This window comes from Megascapheus bottae, chromosome 3 (genome assembly GCF_031878675.1).
Source record: "Megascapheus bottae isolate mThoBot1 chromosome 3, mThoBot2.hap1, whole genome shotgun sequence".
Classification (NCBI taxonomy): domain Eukaryota; kingdom Metazoa; phylum Chordata; class Mammalia; order Rodentia; family Geomyidae; genus Megascapheus; species Megascapheus bottae.
Window position 1 is genome coordinate 58919674 of NC_143511.1, and position 20125 is coordinate 58939798.

The 20125-nt window shown below is 44.0% G+C and overlaps 1 protein-coding gene across 3 annotated transcripts; it reads left to right on the plus strand.

Moving 5' to 3' along the window:
* Window positions 1-234: 234 nt before the first annotated feature.
* Window positions 235-15959, plus strand: Nudt2 (nudix hydrolase 2). Of its 3 annotated transcripts, none has more exons than XM_090329122.1 (3): window positions 235-288; window positions 12614-12747; window positions 15320-15959. In XM_090329122.1, the coding sequence occupies exons 2-3, from the start codon at window positions 12621-12623 to the stop codon at window positions 15634-15636; spliced, it is 444 nt and encodes a 147-aa protein (XP_090185248.1). In that variant the 5' UTR covers window positions 235-288; window positions 12614-12620; the 3' UTR covers window positions 15637-15959. The 3 variants fall into 3 exon arrangements, with proteins under 3 accessions (XP_090185248.1, XP_090185250.1, XP_090185249.1); XM_090329124.1 differs by lacking the exon at window positions 235-288 and adding an exon at window positions 5974-5993; XM_090329123.1 differs by lacking the exon at window positions 235-288 and adding an exon at window positions 12108-12186.
* The last annotated feature ends 4166 nt before the right edge of the window (window positions 15960-20125 follow it).

Here is a 20125-nt window from a genome sequence, read left to right on the forward strand (position 1 = left end):
GGCCCGCACGGCCCACCAATAGGCATGCAGGGAACCTGTGGTCATTCACCCGCCTTCTCCTCGAGAAGACCAATCAGAGATCCAAAAAATACAGCGGGCCGTTCAACCAATAGCTCCGCTAGAGCGGAGATCTCGCGACGTTCTCTGAGAGCGCACGCCATCTGGAGGCGGATCCAGAATCCTTCTACCTAATCTTATTGGTCGTCCGAGTGCACAGGAGCTTTCCTGATTGGTCGGCATTCTATCTGTCTCCGTTCAAGGTCCAGCTCCTGCCTCCCTCCGCTCCGGGTGAGTAGAGCGTAGCCTTTGCGCCGAGCTGGGTTTGTGTTTTGTTTTGTTTTGCTAGTCGTGGGGCTTGAACTCAAGGCCTGAGCACTGTCCTTGGGCTTTTCTCAAGGCTAGCACTCTGCCACTTGAGCCACTTCACTGCTTCCAGCTTTTTCTATGTATGTGGTACCGAGGAATCGAACTCCGGTCTTCGTGCATGCTAGGCAAGCACTCAACCACTAGGCCAAACTCCAGGCCCCTTGGGTTTGGTTTTCTGTGACAAACCGGTGCTGGCGTGTCTGGAGTCATTGTTAAGCTCCCCTCGCTGCAGGGTCACAGGTGGGAACGCCGTGCCCTGCATTGACATCTGTAGAGGAGAAGGTCCAGTGGTCTTCTGAGCCAGGCTCGCCGTAGCCTGGACGCCATACCTTCTCCCTAGACCTCTTTGACTTCATTGGAACCCATTAAACCCCGCCTGCTTTTCAAGAGATATTTTCTAATTGCTTTATTTATTGAGTGAATAATATCGTGGCTATTAGCAGCATAATTAAGGTCACACACGAGAAGCCCACTGTAAAGAGAAAAGAAAGGTGAAATCGTGTAAAATAGCATAGAATCAAATGCCAAATGCAAAAGGTTACCTGGACCGGCTCCTGGGGTTATGCTACTCAGGAACTTGAGATCTGAAGCTCGAGGTTCGAACCCAGAAAAGGCCATGAGAGTCCTATCTTCAATTAACTACTGAAGAAGACCGGAAGTGAGCCGTGGCTCAAATGGAGTGCTGGCTTTGAACAAAAAAACCTCAGGGACATCATTTAGGTCCCAGATCAAGCCTCAGGACACACACACACACACACACACACACACACACACACACACACACACACACACACAGAGAGAGAGAGAGATATAATCATGATGTTTGGGGTCAGACATTGAAAAATGAGTAAAAGTTTTCCCCTATAATCAAGAAACAAACAATGCCAGGCCCCAGTGGCTCACTTCTGTAATCCTAGCTATTCAGGATGGAGATATGAGGCTGGTGGTTCCAAGTCAACTGGGCAGGAAAGCCTGTGAGACTCTTATCTCCACTTAACCACCAAAAAGCTGGAAGTGGAGCAATGGCTCAAGTGATAGAGTATCAGCCTTGAGGGGAAAAAAGCTAAGAGACAGTGCCCAGGCTCTGAGTTCAAGCCCCCATACTGGCATGTGCGCAAGTGTGCACACACAGGAAAAAAAATTATTTCTGAGTATCTATATTGTGATGAATTAATTTTGTTGGTCTTTATACATGAGGAAATGTGTAGTGTGAGCAGTGTTGACGTCTTTGCAGAAAAAATGAAGTCATTTCTTGACTCAATTATCAATAATAGGAATATGCCATTAAAACAGAAACCTTCAGGTCAAAATAGCTTGTTTGTGTTAGATCTGTCTGGGAGAAATGGCCCCTTCCCTTGGCTCTCTCCCCATGCACCATAGAAGTCCTGGCCCAGCACCTGTAACCCAGGTAACCGGCATGCCTGGGGGCAGTGGGAGGTACCCCAGTCTCTGAGATATTTCCTCATCCTCTGCTTTCACTGTGCCCACACTCCCTCTCCCTATATTATATCTCTCCTCCTGCCATAATCCCTCTTGGTCTTCTTGACTTCATCTTGTGAGGCTACAGATTTGTTCTCTCTTTCAATAAACCCTTTTCCCTTGAACTGCATGGACTTTCCTTTCTGTAACCCTTACTTTGGTGCCATGACTCAGGAGGAGAGAGGGTCAGAAGTTGTTGGGTCCCCTCCATTTCTCCCAGGGTCAATCCTGCATTACCCCCCCCCCCAAATCAAGGGAGGAAACTGTCACTGTCTATCTCAACTCCCCACAAGGCTCTCCTCCTAGTTTTACATCCCCCCCCCCAGTCTGCCACATTCAGACCAGATCCCTCCCCTCTCCACCCTCTGTGCTCTTGGACCTCAGGACTCTACCCCTACCTCCTTAGTAACTCCCCCTCCCCCCACATCCTCGCCAGACTTCCTTACATCCTCTTCATGTTTCTTGTTACAATAGTGTCTCATCAGTCTCTCCCAATCCAGGATACCCCCTTGGGATGTCTTTTATGCTCTCTAGATGTTCTTTTACACAAAGACTCCATGAAGCCAAAATGGCTCATCTTTTATTGCAATTGAGGCTGGCCAAAGTCTAGGCTAGACAATCGGTCTCAATCACCCCAAAATAGGACTTTTGATTATAATATTCTCAGGAATTTAGACAGTTTCTGCTGACACGATGGTAAATAACTAGAGGTTCTATATGTTCAGGCTTTCTTTGCTCTCTGTGCTTGCCCTTCTCTATGCCAGTACTGCCCAACTTTCCCTATCCTCCTGGCACAATGGCAGCTTATCCCAGCCAAATCACCTGAGAACCTGGAGCCACTTTCTGAACCTGAAGTGCCTGACCTCCTATTGAACATTGAAGAGTGCTCCTCCTCCACAAGCTGAACCTTCTGTGCCTTCTCCTTCCCCTTCATCTCCTTTTTATTCACCTCCCAAAGCTCATAACTGATCCTGTACTGGTGGCTCAGTGCCTCCATCAGCCCCCCTTATTTCCTTTGCAGGAGGTGGCAAGGGCAGAGAAAGTGTTTTGAGTGCATGTGCCCTTTTCAATAACTGATCTCTCCCTGATTGAGAAGTGACTGGAATCACACTCCCAAGACCCTAATAATTATGCCAGAGTTTAAATACTTTCTTCAGACCTATGACCTTATTTGGCATGACTTATATGCAATCCTGTCCTTTACCTTACCTCTGAGGAAAGTAAAGAGTTTGGGTTGCAGCCCAGGCTGATTAATCCCAGTAGAGGCGATGGCTGTGTCCAGGGAAGAGCCCCATGGGGATTACCAAAATAATGCTCCCAGAAGGGTTAACAGAAATAGCCTGGTGGCTGGCCTCCAGAAGGCAGCCCACTGTGTAGTCACCTGATAAACTAAAGGAGGTTACCCAAAGACCTACTGAAAACCCAGCCAAATTTCTCAGTCACCTCATGGTGGCACTCCAGCATTATACTAAGCTAGCTACAGAGTCAAAGGTCTTTAATACCTATTTTATCTCCCCGTTAGCTCCCAATATTTTTAAAAAGTGGAAAAAGGCTGAGGATGTCCCTCAAACCACCCAAGGAGATCTGGTGAGAATGGCCTTTAAGATTTACAACAACCGAGAAGAACAACAACAAAAAAGCTGATAAGGCTGTCATAATAGAGGAAATTGCCAGTTCCTGGCTTTTGCTCTCTAGGCTCCTCAAAGAAGAGGCGCCCAACACATGCCACTCAGACCATGCTTTAAGTTTGGTAAGGAACATCAGTGGGCCAGAGTTTTCCTTCTCACTGTAGTTAGTTCAATAGACAGCGACAGTGGTTTCTTCTGTCAAGAACAACAAAGGCACCTGCTCCTGCCCCTTCTATACTAATGATGCCTCCAAAGTACACCTGCTCTTGTTTCCTATCTACTAAGCCCCTGCCTTGTAAGACTTTTTTCAGATTTCAAACAAAGACAAGGAACTGTCACTGCTGCCTTGTGGACTGGACAACATCTCTGACTTCTATCCCTAATGCTGATGCCCCTTGTCTGCAGGAAGTAACCAAAAAGTTTATAACTATCAAAAGGCTGGAGTGTTAGGTCTACCTGGAAGAAATGGCCCCTTCCCTTAGCTCTTTCCCCATGCACCCTATAAGTCCTGGCCCAGCACCTGTAACCCAGGTAACTAGCATACCTGGGGGCAGTGGGAGGTCCCCCAGACTCTAAGGTATTTCCCCATCCTCGGAGGTGACCTCTGCTTCCTCTGTGCCCATACTCCATCCCCCTACGTAATCTCTCTCCTCTTGCTCTGCCTGACTATCTTGTGAGGCTGGAGGCTTGCTCCCTCTTTCTTTCAGTAAACCCTTTTTCTTTCAACTGCATTGAAATTTCCTTTTAGCAATCCTTGCAGTTTGCACTATGAAAATAAAATAATAAGCCAGAAGCTTTCAGGTGACCTTGTATGGTATAAGAATTAAAGTGGTTCAAATATGTTCAGTACCTCTGATAGGATAGACCCCATATATGCATAATTTATTTTAAACTCTACAACCATAAAAGTAGGTGTCATCTACATTTTAAAAATAAGTATGTTCCTCCAAGTAACTAATTAAATTCAATGGCATAGTCTTTCTCACTGCAAAGCCAGGCATACTATGCTATTTCTAATTAAAATGTTTGGAATACCAGATTGCAAGAGGATGTTGAACAGGTAGACTTACTCAAATTGGAGGAAGGTAAGTTGCAGAAGTACCTGTGGTGGGCAGAAATTTCTCTTTTTTTTTTTTTTTGCCAGTTGTGGGCTTGAACTCAGTGCCTGAGCACTGTCCTTGGTCTTTCTCAAGTTCTACAACTGGAGCCACAGCACCACTTATGGCAAGCACTCTACCACTAGGCCAAACTCCTGGCACTCTCTACTTTTCTTTATCTGGAGGTAGGCTCTCCATATGTAGCACAGGCTGACTTTGAATGCTGACTTTCGCTTGAAATATCCCTCAATTCACAATTCACCCCTTCTTTCCTTTTTTTTTTTTTGGTTGGTCATGGGGCTTGAACTCTGGGATTGGGTGCTGTCCCTGAGCTCTTTAGCTCAAGGCTAGTGCTCTACCTCTTGAGCCACAGCACCACCACTTCTTTCCTTTTTTTTTGGCCAGTCCCAGGGCTTGAACTCAGGGCCTGAGCACTGTCCTTGGGCCTTCTCAAGGCCTAATGTTCTACCACTTTAGCCACAGCACCACTTCCAGCATTTCCTATGTATGTGGTAGCAAGGAATCGAACCCAGGTCTTCATGCATGCTAGGTAAGCACTTTACCACTAAGCCAAACTCCCAGCCCATCCTTTCCTTTCTTATAGGATCTGTCTTCATCTAACTCCATATCATTTGTTATGTGGACCATTGAAATAGGCTTGTAACTGTTCTCACTGTTTCCAGTCTTTTCTTCTAATTTGTTCTCCACCTTGCTTGCTGCCAAAATGTCTTTATAAAATGTCATTCTGACCAAATTATAGCCCTGCTGAAACCAAAGGCCCCATTGCCTACAGAATATAAAGTAAGCTTTGTACCAATGAAATATCATCTTTGTTTGAAGGGTCTTTGTATAAAGTCCTCCCTCTGCTCAGAGTGCCTCTTGCTACCACCTCTGTTCTGCCCGGTAAAAACTCCTCACCATCCTTCTAAATACTTACCGGGGTACATCTTTGACTTAAAGATCTTTCTTTGCTATCTTTCCATCTTACAGATACCCCTGTGATTCACAAAGCACACTCGTTTGTCTGTTTGATGCCTTCCACTTTTACTAGGCTATGAATCTAGAAATAGGAGCTTTATATTATCATTCACCTTCATATCTACCCTTCAGTTGTGTCATGCTGCATGTCACACAGGACGTACTGAACAGACAGGAATAAAGGAATCCCTTTAAGCTCTAATGTTAGCATTCCCTAAATTTGCTTCCCAGACTTGAACAGCAGATGGCACTAATAGTCCACTTACCAAGTCTTTCCTTTAAAAAAAAATTGTTCCAACCTTGCCTGACTTTGGCCTCATCTTAGAAGCCATTATAGGTGAAATCTGTTTCCTCCCTCCACCAAATAGCAAAGATTGCAAAATGACTCAGCAAGCTTTGTTTGTGTGAGAACAAGGCAATGGCAATTGTCCAAGAAAAGGTACAGGTGAGTGAATATTGTCTTTGCTTCTCTTTAGATAGCTAGGGGCTTTCCCCCCACCCTTTGTCCCTTTTCTCTGCTGTTATTGTTACAAGATTACTTATGGGTGGATACCTCATTCCTGTCTATACTAGAAGGAAAGATGAAAACTGGAAAATTGGAAAGGAGGCATTTATGATTGTGAAGTTGGGAAAAACTGAGGTAATTGTGCAGAGTTGCTTGTGGACCGACCAAGCTGGCCTTTCTCCTCATAATGGAATGACCTGAACACATTTTCTGGACACCCAGGTCCTAAGTTAGATGCTTGTGTGCTTGCCCAAAACTAGCATCAAGGATGTTCCCAATTCTCATGCTTCCAAGTCCCCAGGCTACTGGCATTGGCTTTGAACATGTGATTTAGTTTCCCATTCCCCAGAAAAGAGCAGTGGAGTCATGGAAACCATTGTCAGATAGGTACTTTTAAGAACATTAGGCTGTACTTCCAGAATCATCTTTGGATAACAGGATCTTCCCATCTAAAAAAAGTATTTGGTACTGAGAATTCCAGCTAGACGTCTTAAACAACCTCCAGATGAATATAGATTAAAGACTAGGAAGTTTCAAACTGGAAGTGGTTTTATAAATCATTTGTATGTCTTCCCTCAGGGTCATTTGTCTCTTAAATCCTGTTCTTTAAGATGAGTAGAATTTTGAATGGGAAAGGAAAAAAGAATACAAACTTTGGAGTTAGATTTATTTGGATTCAGATCCATGTACAGTTCAGCTATGCCCTTAGGCAAGTATTTTAACGTTCCTAATCTCTCAGTTTCTTTATAAACTGAATATAATGAATGATTGCTTAAGGGATTATCTTTTTCTCATGTTTGTTTGTTTTGAGATATAGTCCAAGGGCTGGGAATGTGGCTTGGTGGTAGAGTGCTTGCTTACCATACATGAAACCCTAGGTTCCAGTCCTCAATACCACATAAACAGAAAAAAAGAGATATAGTCCAGGCTGTCCTGAAACTCCAGATCTCAGCCTCCTAAGTGCTAAGTTATGACAATGTACCACCAAGTCCGGCCATAAAGGATTGCCTTGACCATTAAAAACAGTAGTCCTGGGCCAGGAGTTTGGCCTAGTGGTAGAGTCCTTGCCTAGCATGCTCGAAGACCCAGGTTCAATTCCTTGGTACCACATATATAGAAAAAAAGCCGGAAGTGGTGCTGAGGCTCAAGTGGTAGAGCGCTAGCCTTGAGAAAGTTCAAGGACAGTGCTTAGGCCCTGAGCTAAAGTCCAGGACTGGCAAAAACAAAAACAAATCAACAACATGGGCCGGGAGTTTGGCCTAGTGGTTAAAGTGCTTGCCTAGCATGCACAAAGACCCAGGTTCGATTCCTTGGTACCACATAAATACAAAAAAGCTGGAAGTGGTGCTGAGGCTCAAGTGGTAGAGCTCTAGCCTTGAGAAAGTCCAAGAACAGTGCTCAGGCCCTGAGTTCAAGCCCAGGACTGGCAAAACAACAACAAAAAAAAAAAAAAAAAAAAAAAACAGTAGTCCTGCCAGGAACTGGTGGCTCACTCCTATAGTTCTAGCTACTCAGGAGGCTGAGATCTGAGAATTGTGGTTCTAAGCCAGCATAGACAGGAAACTATTTCCAATTAACTACCAAAAAGCAGCAAGTGGAGTTGTGGCTCAAGTAGTAGAGCACTAGCCTTGAGCAAAAATACTCAGAGACAGTGCCTAGGCCTTGAGTTCAAGCTCCAGGAGGGATACAATAAATAAAACAATAATCCTAGCCCTGGAGCTAGTAACTCAGACCCATGATCCTAGCCTCTCAGGAAGCAGAGATCTGAGGATCTCAATTTATTAATAACATTATAGCATGGTGCATTACCTAAAGGGATTTGGACTATGAGGAGTGTAAGGAGAAAGATTTGAGAAATTCCTTTTGTATATAAAAATGTATTTGTGGACTGGGGTGTGGCTCAGTGGTAGAACATATTCCTATTATCTCTGGCACAATAAATAAATAAATGATAAATAAATATTTGTGAGGGCTTTGGAATTGAACTGTGCTTTCAGTAGAACTCTGATTAATTTGATAAACATACTGCAGCACATCAGCATAACCTCCTAGCTGTGAGAGAATTCTATCTATAGAGAAAGCCAAGAGCACTTTTCTTTAGCTTCTGGAACCTTCTGATGACATTGAGGGTTGTTTTGTTCAGGTTTTTTCTAACCACCTCAGGCACTCTGCCACTTTTCTGAAGTGTGAATTGCCTGCTGTCAGCCTGGAGTTCTCACCTCAGCAATCCTGGCTGCAGGCATATTTGCATATTGGATGCTGTGTTCTTTAACCCCCTGAGGTTTGAATCCACTTTGGAGCCTGTGTGTGAAAGCTGGCTACATGTAATTCCCTGGACAGTTTCCGCTCCCTGATCTCCAGAAAAACCGAAAACCCCCAACAAGGCTTCATTGACTTTTATGCAAATGGCACTCTTCAGGAAAACACTGGGCTGTTTCCCAGAGCCCCAGAACATACTCAAACATTTGTTTGAGTAGGAGGTGGGGAGAGAGTTCTGTTGAGTCAATGAACATCTGTTGAGAGCTGCTATGCTGGGTCCCAAAGAAACAAAACTCATAGTCTGCTTTTCTTTCTTTCTTTTTTTTTCCTGCCAGAGGTACCAACAGATTTACCTCACTACACTATGCATCTTAATGGTGGCTTTGTATTGTGTCACTTTGGCTAAGTTGGAACTATGTTTCCTAATATTCTCTTATATAGGGTCCAAGTTAGTAATGACCACAGAAAATTTTATGCAAGATTTGGGAAGTTGAAATGATATGGCAGCCAATATACTATGGGCAGATCTGGGCACGTGGCACAGTGCTAGGTCATATACTTTAAGACTAGTCCCCTGGCTCTCCTTGCCAATAAAAGATGGCAGGTCCAGGTCTATAGCTCTTCAGTTCTGATGGAATCTTGCCCTTCTAGATCAGGGGTGCATTTAGCTCTGGCAGAGTGCTCAAGCTTCTCCTCTATCACCTATGTCAGTGAGCCTGGAGATGGAAGTCCTCTGGTTTTCCTTTTCCTTCTTGAATTCCAGTTGTCCTTATAGCTCCCAGTTTGCTGAGAGGTTCCAGTTTGTCCCATTGTCTTCCACTCCATGTCCAGCTTTTTCTCTCAGCTGTTAGTTTTATATACATATAGAGACTTCAGGCCCAAGAGCAGATGTAGAGGCAACAGATGTGAGTTACATGGATTTCTCTACATTTTTGTTAGCCATAACCTTCTGCTTCTCTGATTGAATCTTAATAGTAGAAGTTTATGGAGTGATTAGAAGCTAGAAGACTTAATGGATTGAGTTACTTTAAAGAAGTAGGAAGTTGCATGTATAAGGGCAATGAGGAGTTCTGCCTCCTAGAAGTATTGAACTTATCATGGATTCAAGCATAGAGATCCTAGTTCTTCTCATCCAATTAATATAAACTTGATTAGTCTGGTTCTCAGAGGGGGTAATCTTTCTTTTCTTCTTTCTTTCTTTCCTTCTTTCTTTCGTTCTTTCTTCATTTAGTCAATAGTGGACTTAAACTCTGGGCCTGTGCGCTATCCCTGAGTTCTTCAGCTCAAGGCTATCACTTTGAGCCACAGTGCCACTTCTAGTTTTCTGGTGGTTAATTGGAGATAAGTCTCATGGACTTGCATACCTAGGCTGGCTTTGAACTATGATCCTCAGATCTCAGTGTTCTGAGTAGCTAGGATTATAGGCGTGAGCCACCAGTGCCCAGCTGGGGGTCACCTTTTTATACTACCATCCACCAAAATATATTCTTGCAAGGCTGTTTGGTGCCTTGTTCTAAGGGGCAGAGTGGGGGTGCGGGGTGTTTAGGCACAGGACCAACTCTAGGGATTCCACATGTCTGATCTAGACACTTGCTCCAGTATGAAATAAAAATAGTGGTGGATGACAAAGAATATATATTCATATGACATGGCTATGCCAGGGGAAGAGGCAAGTCAACACTTTAGCCCACCTTCCAACTATAAATATAAGCTTTATGTTTAAGTAGGGGAAGAATTAGGGCAGAGGAAAGAGAAATGCATAGTATTAAACAGTCCTAGGCAAAGTGTGGCCTGGTTGATCATTATGTCAGTTCTAGTTCTGTGGGAGAAGTTACCTTTGTAGTAGCTGCCTTGAGGGAGCAGTCTGGTTCCCATGAGAGAATCATTCCTGCTCTGGGCACACCTCATCATCATAGATAATTGTCCTCATTTGGGGTGTTGGGGTGTGGTAGGTTTGTCCTGGGAAATTCTGCTGATCCTTTTCCTTAGAGGTAGTTTCATTCTCTTGTCATAAAGATGTCATTGATCAATGCTGCCCTTGCTGGTAGCCAAGGTGATTGCAGAAGAGACTCAATAAAATATATAGATACAAAATGGAGCTGGAAATATCAAGCTTTTCTCCTGTTTTTAGTTTAATATGTGTACCCAAGTAAGGAGTCAGTGCTTTGTAGGAAAAGCTAGCCTTGAGCAAAAAAAGCAAAGTGAGAGCCCAAGGCCCTGAATTCAAGTACTGGCAAGAAAGAAAGAAAGAGCCAGGTACTGGCTGAGATTTGAGAATCATGAGAAAAGTCCTTGTGAGACTCTTGTCTCCAATTAATCACTCAAGAAATGGAAGAGGGGGGCCAGGAGTTTGGACTAGTGGTAGAGTTTGCCTAGCATGCATGAAGGCTGGGTTCGATTCCTCAATACCATATACATAGAAAAACGCCGAAAGTGGTGCTGAGGCTTAGGGCTCAGGTGCAGCTCAAACCCAGGACTGGCCAAAAAAAAAAAAAAAAAAAAATGAAAGTGGTGCTGTGGCTCAAAGTGGTAGGGAACTAGCCTTGAGTAAAGCTCAAAATTAGCGCCCAGGCCCTGAGTTTAAGCACGATACCAACATTAAAAAAAAAAAAAAAAAAAAAAAGGAAAAGAAAATTGAACTAAACAATTGTTGGGAAAATGGAGAAAGAACTGGCCTCACTCAATCTTAAACAGGTGAAGACTGTTTATTGCAATGCAACAAGGGGCAACAATCTTCCCATAGGAATGGAGGTTGTACAAAGAGGTGAGATTGGGGTCTGGTTTTTATGGGGCTTGATGAGGAAACAGGTTTTGGAAAAGCAGGCTATGGTATAGACAAAATGAGCGTCAGTTATTTGGCTAGGCCTAGAACGGAATGATCTTCCTGGGGTGAGAGGAATTTTAGGCCAGGCTAAAACCTGAATGACACCTATTTGGGTCATTCTTTGGGAACCTGGTGTTTTTCTTGACCTGGGGAAATGAGGCAGAGTTCAGCCCTTCAACTACTGCAACAAAACTTCCATTATTTATGTATGCTCCTTGATTATATAATGAATTTTCACTTGTACAAATATTCTTTGGTTGTTATTTGTTTGTTTTGGGTTATGGGGCTTGAACTCTGGACCTGAGTGCTATTCCTGAGGTTTTTAGCTCTACCACTTTGAGCCATAGTGACAGTCCTGGTTTTGGGGGGGTTATTGGAGGTAAGAATCTCATGAACTTTCCTGCCAGGATGGCTTTGAACCATAATCCCCAGATCTCAGCCTCCAAAGTAGCTAGGATTGCAGGAATGAGCCACCAGTGCCTGGCAGTTCAGGTATTCTTTTCTCTCTTGTTTTACCTTTTTTGTTGTTGTTGACCTTTTGAGTGGGGAAAAAAAATCTTTATTATATGGCTGATTATAAAATCAATGAATGTTCTTAGTAAAATTCCAAATAATACAGAAATATATGAGTAGAAAATGAAAGTCTTCCCACAGTCTCTTTGTCTAGAAACTACTATTAATGAGTTAGTTTATCCTTCAAAATTTTTTTTCTATTCATCTAGAAGTCTATTGAATGCTTACTATGTGCCTGGCACTGTTCTAGAACTTTTTAAGGAATTTATATCATATAATCCTCACAGCAACCCTTTCAGATAGAACTGTTGTCTCACAGATAAGAAAACTGACGAACAGAGTTCACAGCTAATACATGCCAAAGCAGAACCTGACATAGACATAGGCTGGTTTTCTTCTGTGACGGTGAGAAAGAGACTTCCTAATTCTTGTGCTTTTTGTACTTTAAATCTGGACCAGGTGAATGAATGTATACCATATGCAAAAGCATGGATTAAACAAAACTCAAAAACATTTTGTTACACCAAATTGTTACAGGTAATTTTTTTTAATGATCAGAAATCATATTGTTGGTGTCTTTGTTTCAGGGGTTTAGGATACAGACTAAGGGACATGGGACTTTAGCTTTGAAGATAATACATATAGTGGCTATTTCGTTTCTAGCATTAATCCTGTTTCAGTGGGTTGACTTCTGTGGCTCTGCAAATGTGTAACAAATACACACAAGTCGTGAGTTTTACAGGGAGACCCAGTGGCTTGGGGTAGAGGGCACACTGACTATTGTAGTTGCCAGAGTCCTGTAGTTAGACACAAAGGTCTATTGTCCATTGGCCCTTGGCATGCTGCATCTTTTTGTGAGTTATAAGATCATTGTTAGCAAGTCTGTACTGCTCTCCAATCCTGGAGTGCTATCCTACTGTTTTGTGTAAGTTCCAGTGTCCCACAACTTCTTTTACATTCTTAGATAGACCATGGCCTTGAGAGCTTGTGGCTTGATCATCTTCCGAAGATGCCATACTCCCAAGGTGGATAACAGTACAATTGAATTTCTACTGCTGCAGGCATCATATGGCATTCATCACTGGACTCCTCCCAAGGGTAAGAGACCAAAGAAGAAATGACAAGTGTTGCTCACAAATCCACCCTGCCAGGCCCTCCTACAAGGCTTGTTTCCCAATGACTGTGCAACAGGAAGGGGTGGGGTAGGCTGGAGCTCTTGATTCTTCCTATGTACAAGGTCTCCAGACCTGAGCAGAGCTGGAAATATAATTCTGTGACTGAATCCCAGGACAGAAAGAAGTAGCACCTGGTGTTTTTGTGAGTATCATTCACTAGAGTTCTAGCCCCTGTGGTAAATGACTGGAGAGGAGTAAAAAGCCACTGGGCTGGGAATTGAGGTTGTTGAAGGTGAGTCATGATTGGGCTATGTTCCCACTTCTCTGGATTTTATATTTTTTCATGTGTCAGAGAAGAGAGTGATTTTTTTTTTAATTCTGAGTTTTCTTTCAATCTTCCTTTTGATTTAATTTGATGATGTTCCTTTGAATCCTGATTCAGTATGCTCTTCACTGTGTGTGTGGAGTATACCTGAACATAGCTATGTTTTATGTTAGAAGAATGGAGAAGGTAGGTTCCTGTGTCTATGGACTCATACTCTGGCAGGAGTAGAGGAGGAAAAGATCAAAGAGACTTTGGATTTTCAGCTTGAGCAGCCACCCATATCCTGAGTCCATCACTCAAAACCAAGAGTAGAGTCAGTCAGGTCTTCAGAAAGTAAAACAATGAAGACTAATAACCTAGAGCCTTAGCCCAGGCCAAAATCTGTTTGTAAGAACCTTCCTTCTTGAGTAAGAGTAAGAAGTATTCCCTCAAATGATCTTGAAAAAGAAGCCAAGCTGTGTAGGGAGAAGTAGAAGAAAAGAAGCCATTGTTGGCTGAAGTTTTGGGATGGTCCCAGTGAGCAGGAACACTCTGTGACTGTGGCCCAAAGTCCCAGAAATGAGGAGCAAAGCAAACAGCCCCCAAACAAAAGGGAGTTTGATGGGGAGGAATGGGAAAAGATCAAAGATTGGATGAAAACAAGGAAATGGTAACAGGAAATAAATTTTACACATTTGAGTTGAACTGAGGAGAAATAAGGTGAAAAAGAGATAGAAGTGTCAGAAATGCTATGAATAGAAATATTCACACTTATCTCCTGATCACCTAAGTCACACTGCATGTCAAAGGACCTCTCTTAATCATTTCTTGCTTGGGTTTGGGGAGACATTGAGATGTTATCATGATGGGCAGACAACTGATTTGGTGCTCCTGGGAGAAGAGTTCCCAGAGACTCCCACATGCCTGAAAGAAGGTAGAACCTTCTAAATCAGGGTCACCTGTTGGCACCAGCATCCCCCAGCCACATTCCTCAGTGCTTTACCTATTTGTCTTCGTGTACACTATAGGAGATGCTATACAGGGAAAAGTCCTCAGAAGCCATAAACTGGAATGGGTCAAGTGCTAAGTTTCTGGATATTTTCTGTTCAACAGCAACTAACATAAGGCACTGCTCTGTAGATCCCTGGAAAAGTGAACTGCTCAGGCTGTATCTGCATCTCCAAACCCAGAGGAGAACAACTAAAGAGTTCCTGATTCCCAACAGCTCCTGAGACAGGAGACACCAGCATCTTGAGCACAGAGAGGTTACCAGAACCTTCCCCAGTGGTTCAATGCCCTTTTGGGCAAGTAAGGAATTTGTGGGAAAGGCCTAGGGGCCACTCCATTCTGCAGAGCTTCAAGTTCTCCTATAACAGGTTTTTGGCAGCTTGGATTTGGATCTCGCCAGTAAATTTTCTTAGAACTGGCTCTCAGCTTGTCCTTACTCTAAGTTCCCATCAGGACTTTCCCCAGGAAACTGAAATCTGGCCTTCTTCAGTTAGAAGGATGAAAACAATTTGCAAAAAAGCCTGATGGCTACTTGGAAACAGTCTTGTCGGCCCTGAGTCCTCCCCAGACTGTATGCGAAGTACTCCCTGTTCAGCTAGTCACCCCTCCTCCCTCTGCCAAGAAGTGTCCATCCATCCTTGGAAAAATTGCCTTAAGGTCTCCAGGGGGGAAACATTCTCTGAGAACATGAGAGAAAGAAAGCTCCAAAGAATAAGGAAGCAGAGTTCTGAGAAGGGCCATCTAACCATCAAAAAAGCAGTATTCTAAACATAACTTACACATGGAGTGGGAAAAGGGGATTGTTGAGTTCCCAAACAGCTAGATCTTTCTTGCCTTGCACCTCTACCCTGGCACATTAGGAGTTTATCAATCTCCAGACTTCCTTTACCCAGGAACTCCTAAAGAAATCACCAAGACTCTTATCTTTAAATCATCTGACCTGGCTGGGCACCGGTGGCTCACGCCTGTAATCCTAGCTACTCAGGATCTGAGGATCATGGTTCAAAGCCAGCCTGGTCACTAAAGTATGTGAGACTCATTTCCAATTAACCACTAGAAAACCAGAAATGGCTCTGTGGCTGGAGGAGTAGGGCAGTAGCCTTGAGATGGAAGAGCTCAGGGACAGCACCCAGGCCCAGAATTCAAGCCTCACGACCAACAAAAAAAAAAAAAAAAAATCATCTGACCTGGAAAAGTCCAATACTGTCAAAGAGTTCATCTTTTCTTCTTTTCTCCTAACCAGGCCATGTGGACCCAGGAGAGAATGACTTGGAAACAGCCCTGAGGGAGACTCAAGAAGAAGCAGGCATAGAAGCAGGCCAGCTGACCATCATTGAAGGGTTCAGAAAGGAGCTCAATTATGTGGTCAGGAAGGAACCTAAAACAGTCATTTACTGGCTGGCAGAAGTGAAAGACTACAACGTGGAGATCCACCTCTCCCAAGAGCACCAAGCGTACCGCTGGCTGGGGCTGGATGAGGCCTGCCAGTTGGCTCATTTCGAGGACATGAAGAAAGCACTCCAAGAAGGACACCAATTTCTCTGCTCCACAGTGGCCTAAGCTGACTGGAACAGTCATTAGCTTCCATGGCATCCTCAAGGGCCTTCTGAGGTGAACCCATCTGCTAAGCCTAGGGAAAGATTTTCTCGTCTTAGGTTTGTTACAGCCAAGAGCATATAGGTTAGTAAACTTATGTCAGTACTCAGATGAGAGGAAACAAAAAGTTTAGCCGAATGAAAAAGCAAAGGGGGAGTAAAAATGGAAGAAGGTTCCTCTTTATACATCATCTTTATAGTAACAATGAAGAATACAAATTTTAAAAAATTGAAAAAGATCAGGCCTAGTGTGTCCTTATACTTAATGAATAAATCTCAAATGGCTTACCTATCCTTTTTTTTTGTTTTTTGGGTTTTTTTTGGCCAGTCCTGGGCTTGAACTCAGGGCCTGAGCACTGTCCTTGGGCTTTCTCAAGGCTAGAGCTCTACCACCTGAACCACAGCACCACTTCTGTCTTTTTTCTATGTTTGTGGTACCAAGGAATCAAACCTGGGTTTTTATGCATGTTAGGCAAGCACTCTACCAGTAGGCCAAACTCCCAGCTTATCTATCCTTATAACCTGTTTGTTTCTTCCTTGGACTCTTGCCATTGATGGGGAGAAAAAAAGCTAAAATTGAGTCAGAGCTCTGAATGTAACCGGAGAAAATCCTGCATTCAGAAAAGCTCAGGTGTAGGGAGTCAGGCTAGAAGAGATCCAGCATTACTAGGGTGATTCTCTTGCCTCTGGAACCCAGGCCTTCCCTTCCGCCTAACTAGTATCCCTAAGACAGTGACATGTAGTCAGGATTTCCAAGTGACTTTGTTCCACTCCCAGATACAGCTCTTCTGCAGCTCATACACATTGGTTACATGCTCAATAAATATTTTCTTAAATAGAGACCCAAGGACACCTGGGTTCCCTGTGTCACAACAAAGAGGGGCTGGGGACAGGCAATCGTGGACCAGTAGGTCATGAACTCTGACCTTTCTGTCAGGCCTGCCTCTCAAGAATGGTGAGTTTGGGGCTGGTAATGTGACTTAGTGGTAGACTGCTTGCCTAGCATGCATGAAGCCCTGAGTTCAATTCTTCAGTACTACATATACAGAAAAAGCCAAAAGTAGTGCTATGGCTCAAGTGGGAGAGTGCTAGCCTTGAGCAAAAGAAGCTCGGGGACAGTACCCAAGCCCTGAGTTCAAGCCCCAGGACTGTCAAAGCCGGGGATGGGGCGGGGGAGTGTGGTAAGTTTTGTCAGTATGAATAAGACAAGCCCAGACTCATGTCACTGCATTGTCCATGTCTGCAGCCAACTGTCATCAGCACTATTTCTTCCCACCCCAGTTCTCTAACCCCTGTCTATTCCCTTTCTCTACAACTCCACTGTAAGACCCAGAGGTGCAAGAGTTGGGTCTCAGCCCTCTTTTCCCTTGCTACTAGGGCTCAAGGAATGCAGAGGCAGGTGTTAGATCTTATAGACCTTCTAGAGCTGTTAGCAGCTGGATTCATGTGGATTTTATTAGAGGGCTGTTGCCCAGTGAAGTGCAGAAGATTGGAAAAGAAGGGGCATTGGCAAAGGTCAACCTGGATTACCAGAGTCAAGAACAGTCACCCCCCAAAGAAAGGAGAGGGAAGTTGCCCAGGTCTTAAACAGGCTTCCAGATGTTTCCAGTCTCTGGTTCTTCGTGCAGACAGGGTAGAAGCACTAGTGGACAGGATCTTGGAGCACAGCCAGGCATCTAAATGGTTTTGTTCTTCACCCCTCTGAGCAGCACTCTCCAAAGGAGGCCTGCTGCAGGAAGTTTTTGGAGCTTAATGTTCTCTTCCAGGCCAGCAGGGACCACATCCCACTGATTTAATAAATGCCTGATGGGCAGTGGTGCCAAACCACAGACAGGCTGCCTTCTAACAAGGGCTGGCTGGTCCTGTGCTCTCAGAACAGGAGACTGTGGAATCTCAAAACCCTTAAAACCTCATACATCAAAGTTGGAAGGGACCTGAGAAAAAAAATGACCTGGTTCTGTTGCTCCTTTTTATTGCTGGGGAGATTGAGGCTTTAAGAAGAGGAGGCTTTGAGGAGGAGGTACCCAGGGGGAAACACTACTTTAGCATATCTTCCATAACCTTGGAGTCATTTCTCTGGGCCTTCCGTAGTGTCCTATTAAAACAAGACAGGTACTTCAGTGAGAGGGGCTTCCCTATAAAATTGCATTCTTCAAGGGGATAATTGACAGCTGGTGGTGGAAACTAGGGCATGTTATGACAGGTGGGGGGTTACAGCGGGGAGCTGGGAGAGGGGAATTGAAATTGGGATGTGGCAGGTGAGTAGGCTTTGCCATTATCAGTATTTTCCTACAGATCAACAGAGTGTGTTCAACCTTAACTCAGAGACCCCCAAAACATTACAAAGCTCACTTCTTTTGTCCCCAGCAGACCCCATATCAATTATCAGAGCAGCACATTACTGATGCTGAATTTGGGGATGAGCCAGTCACTAGCGAGATCTAGCCTAAGAAGTAGTTCCAAGTTGAAGGGTCTCTTCCAGAGAATGGAGTTTGGCAGGACTTGCCTGAACTAGGAGACTCCTGTCCCAGCCCCTCTGAGGAGAACGTCTCTGGAATCACCCAGGTTTGCCACCCTTCAGCTCTTAGAGCCCTCAAGTTGTAGAGTCCAGTTCTTCCTATGGGTAGGATTTCATTGAGTTTCATGACCAAGAGATGCAAAGAGAGAGCTGTCTTGGGCATCCATCCATTTCCTAAGAATCTACTCAGTGAACAGTCTTAGTAAATGGGGTGCTGGAAGAGGGCTTTCTCTGTCCTGAGGTTTATTCTATAGAGAAGACAATAGGGCCTCTCATTTCTTTGTAGGGATTAGAGAGAGGTGACTCGTGCTTTGGACAGCCTCAATAGAGGTTAGCTTGGTGAAAGAGTCTAGACAGGGCCTCAGTTCACAGAGAAGCAATCTCTGGTCTAAGATACCTTCCCTCCCACCCCCAGGGCTTGAACTCAGGCCTTGCATTTACTTGGCTTCTTTGCTTGGCTGGTGCTTTACCACTTGGGCCATGCTTCCAGGCCAACTTTTTGATGGCTATTTTGGAGTCAGCCTAAGATGGCTTTGTTGTATCCCAGACACTCAGGTGGGATTTGAACTTGCTACAATAAAGTCACCAGCATTCAGTGAATCGAGCTAGTAGTCATTTTAATAGCTGTGCAGCAACTGCTCCCCACCTTCTGCTTGGTAGAGAGCAGCCTCTAGCTTCAGTGGGGCAGAGTTTTTGAAGGTAAACACCACACACAGGTGGTTGTCACCACATGTAGGTGGTCGTCACCATATGACATCACCCTAAGTAAAAAACCACAAGGACAAAACCACACACAGGTGGTAGAGCAGTTTAATTATTTTTACAAAAAAAAAAAAAAAGGAATATGGCAGCTAAGCTTAACAGGCTAGTACAGCTTCAAATCAGTCCTCTATCTCAGCCTCCTGAGTAGCTAGGATTACACACTTTTGAAGGCTATCATTCTCAGGCAGGTGTGCAGAGGCAAAAGCACAGGATGAGAGAGGGAATGTGATCAAGAGTTCTAGAGTTATGCCTAGTTCTGTCATTTTCCTCTGTAGTCTTGGTAGGTTCTTGACCTCTCTAGGTCTCACTTTCCTCATCATTGTACCAGAGAATCTTTATAGTTTTGTCTAGTTCTGACCGTCTACAAGGTGGGATTTTAATCCTACTTTCTCAGATTACTGTATGAAGATCAAATTGCAATCTGATCTCTCTAATTGAACTTTCAGTGCAGCCAGTGCCTCTAATTGTTTCTTGATGAGGAGACAGGGATAATGTTATCTTTCCTATGAATTTTCCGAATTTTCTATAATGATAATATATCGCCTTGGTACAAACTGCCTCTTATTTATTTTTATTTGCCATTCCTGGGCTTGAGCTCAGGGCCTGAGCACTGTCCTTGGACTTTCTCAAGGCTAGAGCTCTACCACTTGAACCTCAGCACCACTTCCAGCTTTTTTCTATATATGTGGTACTGAGGAACCGAACCTGAGTCTTTGTGCATGCTAGGCAAGCACTCTACCACTAGGCCAAACTTGCAGCCAAAATGTTTTTATTTTTATTTACTATATCTGTGAGTTAAAGACTTGATTTTGAAAAACTTTCTTTGTCTTATTCTTATAGAGGGGAAAAACTGGCTTAGCCATTTGCAGGAATATTCAACCAGCAAAGTTCTTTGTGAGCAGATATAATTGGGGAAGAGAGATTGGAATTCAGAATCTTCTGCTTGTTAGGCAAGTGCTCTACCACTGGAGCTATGCTTCCAGCCCTTCTTGCTTTAGTCATTTTTTCAGGTAAGAGTCTCGTGCTTTTTGCCTGTCTACCTTGGACCAAAATCCAGTCTACCTTGGACGAAGATCCTTCTACTCTTGTAGAGCTGCAATCATAGGCATGCAATATCATGCAGGAGTGTTCTGGCCTCAAATTGGTATCCTATCTATGCCTCCCAAATAGCTAG

Coding starts and splice junctions, on each gene's coding strand:
- Nudt2 (XM_090329122.1), top strand. CDS start 12,621: ATGGCCTTGAGAGCTTGTGGCTTGATCATCTTCCGAAGATGCCATACT. Junction 12,748..15,319: donor TCACTGGACTCCTCCCAAGG/GTAAGAGACCAA, acceptor TCTCCTAACCAG/GCCATGTGGACCCAGGAGAG.